The sequence below is a fragment of the Alligator sinensis genome, unplaced genomic scaffold (assembly GCF_000455745.1).
Source record: "Alligator sinensis unplaced genomic scaffold, ASM45574v1 scaffold783_1, whole genome shotgun sequence".
NCBI lineage: Eukaryota > Metazoa > Chordata > Crocodylia > Alligatoridae > Alligator > Alligator sinensis.
Genome location: NW_005842197.1, coordinates 704649 through 711205, shown reverse-complemented (window position 1 = coordinate 711205; position 6557 = coordinate 704649). Strand labels below are relative to the sequence as shown.

The window sequence follows — 6557 nt, the reverse complement described above, 5'->3', positions numbered from 1 at the left end:
CTGCTGGACTCCCTCTACTGCCTGCAAGGGACCAGGAATGCTGTGCAACCTTCATGCGAATCGATCTGCCCCTCGGAAACCTGGCCCCACCCTGGGAGCTACAGACCAGAGTACAAGCTTGGCTAACCCCTTGGGGCCAGAGAAGCTCTAGGACCAGCTCTGCCATGACAGTGAGGACCCCATAGACCCCATCCCTGCATACAGGCTGCAGACATGCTCTCTGATGAAACGCCATCGGGCTGCAGACAGAATATGAGCCAAAGCTGTGGATAATACATGCTTAAGCTGGTGTAGATTGATGTGCTCTGTATATAACCGCTAGGAAGCAGAAGCATAATCTGTTAACCAAGGCCCCTAGTTTTCACCTAGGCAGGCAATTGCCTTTAACCAAAAGCTGCAGCAACTTGATAAGAACCAAATCGTGTGTAGTCAGCTGCAATCCCACTGAAATGCTACTGGGTCTGTGCTAGCTGCACAGGATAAGGGAGAAATGTGTGTCATATTTAGAAGAGATGAACGGGGAAGTCAGAGGGGCTCTGGGAAGTAGATCCAGGAGCACGGAGGTAAAAGTGGCAGTGCGCCACCGAAACCACCCGTGGCCAGCCTCGCCCACGTGCAAGGGATTTGTGTTCAGCTGCAGAGGTGCAGCGAGAGCAGAAGGCCTCCAGAGCCTTCACTTCCATTTTACAGATGCTTCAACCGGCCTGGTCAGCAGAGGAACAGAAACAGGAGGTGCCGGCAGCATTGCAGAGTGAAGGACAGAGATAAGCAATCCTCCTTTCCACTGCTCTTGGTATCACAGGGTCTCACATCCACATAAAAACTGGCTTAAATCCAGGTCCCAAAGTCTCAGGGAAACAAAGAAATTTGAATAAAACCGATCAGAGGTTTACCAGAACACACTATGCATAAGTATCAGGTGTAGACAGGGGTGGGGGGAATTTGAGCCCTCAGTAAACCAAGAGGACCTGCTGCCAGTCTATGCGTGTGGACTCTCCTCCTCCCTCCTGCGTCTCCCCAGCCCATGAAGGGGAGACTGCCTTGCGCTGCTGCAAGTAGCTGGATAGGCATGATGAGAAGCATTTGATTTGGAGTGGAGACATTTCAAAGCTGGGATGCAGACCCACCTCCTGCCTCTTCTATCGGCCATCCTCAAGGGAAGTGTCGCTGCACCTTCGTTCTGTCTGAGCTTGCTAAAAAGGTCCTGATCATAGACCCTGATCTTGTATCTCTACAGGTGAAACAGTCCTGACTTCACCTTTCTGACATCAGCTGCAGAAAGGTCTGTGGCAGAACACTTCGACCTCCTTGGACACTGCGTTGCTGACCTCAGCATACGGGAAGCAAAGTATGGGCAGAGAAGGATCTGATCACACTGAGGGGGAACTTGGCCAGGAGGCTGCTCGGCAGGGCTCTTGGTCACACCATAAACTGTTCACTGTACCAAGGCAGGCACGGGGGGGATGGAGAGGGGCAGGGGCCTGGTTGACCTGCCTCTCACTAGTCATTCCAAGGCCTAGGTACCCAGTTAAGGCCACAGCACGGAGAAGCAGGGGAGCACCTGTGACAGAGGCAGGGTGCAGGTGGAGACAGGAGCCTGGGGAACCCCACAGTGCTGAAAGCCGAGCAGGGGCAAGTGCAGGGGTGGGAAGTGGGGTTGTTTTCAAGGCTGGAACAGCACTGGGCTTTCTCCTTGGCCTCTTGTTCAAGTGCAACACACTGAAGGGCAGGGAAGGCTGGCTGTCCAGCTCCCGCCCCGTGGCTAGGAGGGAAGAGCTAGGGAAGCGCAGTGCAGGCAGGCTCTGGAGGGACAGTAGCACCCCTGGAAAGGAGGTGGGAGGAGCACTGGATGCATACTGGGGTGCAGGAGACGTGCCCAATCCATACCTTGCAGGAAGGCAGCTGCGGTCCACAGTACCTCTCTCACGTCCCGGGCACTCTGTACCACGAGCAGCGAAGTGTCCCCATCAGCAGGCACCTGCCAGGCCCTGAGTAGTGCCAGGAGCTCGTTCTCACCTCCAGGGCAGGGTGACAGCACTGGCTCCTGACAGCAGACATGGAGGAGAGTGGGTGAGATGCACAGAGCCCTGGAGACCTCTGGAGCCTTCATGCTATGATGGTTCGCATGCCCAGACCGCATTGCCCAGCAGCCTCTCTCCGGCTTCACCGTGAGGCTGAGCAGTGCCGTGCTCCACCCGTGCACCAGGTCACGCCACCCGCAGATGAGGCCATTGGGCCCCCCAGGCCTGCCCAGCCTTGCCCCAAGACATCCATTGTAACCTGCTAGAAGCCCACAGGTGAGCGCATGTGGGCTGCATGAGGAGTGCACGTGAGCTGCATGTGTACATGCCACAGCCAGGGATTCTCCTGCTCACCCCCTATTGACACTACTCCCCTGGGGGAGCCTTCACTGCCTACCAGCAACAGGAGAGCTCCTGCTCTCTGGCTGGAGCCCACGGCTGTGTCCGGACTCTCACTGCCAAGGCCATGGGAGTAGGGAGCTGACTGGAATGCCACGTAATGCCCTTCAAGACGTTATACCAAAGCTGTAATGCCAGCAGCAGGCAATTGCTACTCAGCACAGATGGGCTCCAGGCAGCACAGCATACCCTGCTTGTCATAACCCTCCAGTGCCGTTCTGCAGCCAGCCTACAGGCCCTCACGTAGGGCCCTGTACAGACAGCAGGAGGGCAAGCTCAGCTCCTCCTGCCCCCAGGGATTTCTCAGGCTTCTGGGCTGCGCTAGTTGCTGCATGGGGTTGGGAGGGAATGCCTTCCCCCATCACTGCTCTGTGTCAAGGATTTTTTGTAAGCCCCCCTCAGAAGCATTGGGGGGTTGGTTGCAGCCCAGGCTGGGGATGGGGTCTAGGCTGTGCCAATGCTGCTGCTGGCACCAAAGCCAAAGGGTCCCAGATAGCAGGTGTTGTCCTTCTGCTCAGAATCAGACCGATGCTGCACTGGGGGCAGGAAGGAGTGCCCCCCCTGCTCAGACTGGTATAAAATGGGGGGGGGAGAGGGGTGTTTGCCTTCTTCTGCAGCAGGGACACAGCCTCAGTCTGGGATCTCTGGAGTGTCTACTAACAACTTTTGCAGCACTTTCCCTGCAACAGGGCCGGGGGTGGTATGAGGGTGACGGTGCCAATTTGCTCAGAGTTTGGACACTGGACTTGTGCGGGATGGTTTGCACAGGGCTGATCCTGCCTCAGGCAGGGGTTGGACTAGACGCGACCTCTGCAGCTCCCTCCCACCCAGAAATGATTCTGGGTGGGATCTGTAGGGGGCTGGCTGGGTGGACTCCTCCCCATGCCCCCAAGCAGCAGCAGCAGCACTGTGCTGGTCAGGCACTGCTTGGGAAGCAGTAGGTGAGCCGTCCACTAGAGCACAGGGAGGAGCTGCTGCCTGGTTGTGGGACCCAGCACCACGGTATGTCATGGAGCCCAGGGGCACAGGCTGATAAAGCCCAGGTGCCCCGTGTACAGTAGCCAGCCAAAAGGGTGCCCAGTGCCTACTTACTTCAGCTTTTGGATGACAGAATCATAGAAAATGAGGGTGGAAGAGAGCTCAGGAGGTCACATCTAGTTCAACCCCTGCTCCAAGCAGGACCAGCCCCAACTGCATCATCCCAGTCAAGGCTTTGTCTACCCGGGGCTTAAAAACCTGGAAGGATGGGGGGGCCCCCCCCTCTCTGGGGGGCCTGGTCCAGTGCTTCACCACCCTCCTGGTGAGAAAGTTTTTCCTCATATCCAACCTCAACTTCCCTTGCCGCAAGTGGAGCCCATTGCTCCTTGTCCTGCCATCTGCCCCCACTGAGCACACCCCAGCTCCGTCCTATTTGCACCCCCCGGCAGGGAGGTGAAGGCTACTATCAAATCCTTCCTCAGTCTTCTGTTCTACAGACTCAATCAGCCCAGTTCCCTCAGCCTCTCCTCCAGTCCTGTCCCCCAACCTCACAACCATTTTCATTGCCGTCCGCTGGACTCTCTCCAACATGCCCCCTGCTACAGAAAGGATGTGGACTCACAGCTGGACACAAGACTCCAGATGTGGCCTCCCCAGTGCTGAACAGAGAGGAAGAATCACTTCCCTTGATTTGCTGGTAAAGCTGCGATCAATGCAGCCCAGGACGCTGGTAGCCTTCCTGGCACCAAGGGCACAAGGATTCATCCCACGACTGGGCGGTACATATTGAGGGTGATAGATTGTACAGAAAGGACAGGGTGGGGAAGAAAGGGGGAGGGGTTGCGCTAGTGCAAGAACAGCTTATCCACCTCTGCTGGATTTATGCTTTGGCACTGGTACTGTACTCATGACATCCCTATGTAGGGGTTGCAAAAGACAGGCAAGTTCTCCCACATTATATTGCAAAATAGTTCCTCAATAAGGTAGACTTAGAGAGGTGCTGAGAACCAACTAACCCTCACAGATGCTCTTACTGCTCTGAATTTCATCACCAGTCATACTTGCCAAAGCTAAATCCTGTAGTGAAATGACTGACAGCTGCAATATTGGAGAGCATCACCCAGCAGCAACTGCATTAACTCTTCAGCTACTAGACATACCCCAGAATTTGCTGGTGGGTCCTGTCCCCACTTGTCCCTTCCCTGAATTCCTGGCCCCTTTAGGAGCCCTGTGGGCCAGATGATATAGTACCTTGGGTTGTATCTGGTCCATGGGCCATATCTTTGAGATGCTTGCTGTAGTTCATGACTGTCTTTCTGCAAAGATGTGACTTTCCCTGTCATTGCACTAGGGCAGGCAGCAGTAACAGCTGGTGGGTGGCTCCTCCTCCTCCTTGCTGCTTTTTGTGACTAAATCTTAAGGCTAAGTTCACAACATGCTACAAAAGTAGATATGCTAACAGTTTGCAGGGACTCAAGCAGGGTGGAATAAAATTGTACTTAGGCACTGAGTCTCACAGGGGTACCTGGTAGACGAGGATCTGGCCCTGGAGATCTCTGAAGTCCAAGTTTAGGTGGCAAGTTTAGGTGCCTCCAAGGTTATACCGCAGCTGAATAGGGTGTTTCAGAGTTCATGCTTAGATTTTGGTCCCTCAAGCCTCATAAGTCCTGCTTTAGATGCATTTAAGATCCCTTTATTATATTTAGCCTGAAATGATTGATTTTTTCCATGCAATTTGTATTACAATTCCTTACACCTTATGGCAGACCTTACTCATGGATTTCTTCTCAGCCTGACTGATACCCTACCCTACTGTAGCATCTTCTTCCCCAGGTATTCCCCAGGTATTCAGATAGGATGTGAAGCAGAATGATCTCCATCTTTCCTTTTCTCCTGGAGAAAGGTTTTGAGGATTCGCTGACTATTCAGTCTCCCCAGCAGCTGGCCTAAAGTTGCTTTGTTATAGAGATCTCAAAGGGTTGTTTCTTGCCTATTCTCAACATTTTCCCTGAATCTGCCAGAAGTTTCTTGATCAGGAACTGTTGTTGGAAAGAGCCCAGCTCTGCTTTGGGGGGCTGGTTCCAACCACCAGAAAAAGTCTCCTTTGGGCTGGGCACTGAAGGGCATCATCTCCGACTATGCTCCGGGGCCATTACCAATCGCCCACGCTGAGGCATCAGGACAGTTGGTGGGTCACACAGTAATGTCACATATGGCATGTCCTGTCTGGTGTCTGTAGCTGTTTACTCCCTTGGGAGCAGGTCCAAGGCAGGAAAAACCGAGCCCTGGGTTTGAGGTTTGAAAGCTGAAGTGAGACCAGTGAGGCTGGGGATGGAACAGGGTACTGAGGGAAGGGCTTTAGTCCCCAGGTCCACATGCAGTTAACAGACCCAGGAGCTACACTGTCATGGAAGCTATGAGGAAACTGGGAGCTGGATCCAGTGGAAGCCAACACCTAGGATAGGGTCTAGCCAGGACATGGTGTCTCTGCTTCCATGGATGAATGGCATGATTCTGCCTGGGTCATGGAATTCCTCCCTGGGCTGGGTACAGAGAGTCGTGGTGGATGGGTCGGTTTCGACCTGGAAGGGTGTGGGAAGTGGGGTCCCACAGGGTTCGGTCCTTGGACCGATACTCTTTAATGTCTTCATCAGTGACTTGGACGAGGGAGTGAAATGTACTCTGTCCAAGTTTGCAGATGACACAAAGCTATGGGGAGAAGTGGACATGCCGGAGGGCAGGGAACAGCTGCAAGCAGACCTGGACTGGTTGGACAAGTGGGCAGAAAACAACAGAATGCGGTTCAACAAGGAGAAATGCAAAGTGCTGCACCTAGGGACGAAAAATGTCCAGCACACCTACTGCCTAGGGAATGACCTGCTGGGTGGCACGGAAGTGGAAAGGGATCTTGGAGTCCTAGTGGACTCCAAGATGAACATGAGTCGGCAGTGTGACGAAGCCATCAAAAAAGCCAATGGCACTTTATCGTGCATCAGCAGATGCATGACGAATAGGTCCAAGGAGGTGATACTTCCCCTCTATCAGGCGCTGGTCAGACCGCAGTTGGAGTACTGCGTGCAATTCTGGGCGCCGCACTTCAAGAGGGATGTGGATAACCTGGAGAGGGTCCAGAGAAGGGCCACTCGTATGGTTAAGGGC

The 6557-nt window shown here is 54.1% G+C and overlaps 1 protein-coding gene across 1 annotated transcript in view; it reads right to left on the bottom strand.

Moving 5' to 3' along the window:
• FANCG (FA complementation group G) overlaps positions 1-6557 on the bottom strand; it is a 23241-nt gene that overhangs the window by 12039 nt on the left and 4645 nt on the right. Inside the window, exon 5 of the mRNA XM_014521264.2 lies at positions 1888-2044. Within this exon, the coding sequence (XP_014376750.1) occupies positions 1888-2044 (157 nt within the window). The remainder of the gene's footprint in view (positions 1-1887; positions 2045-6557) is intronic.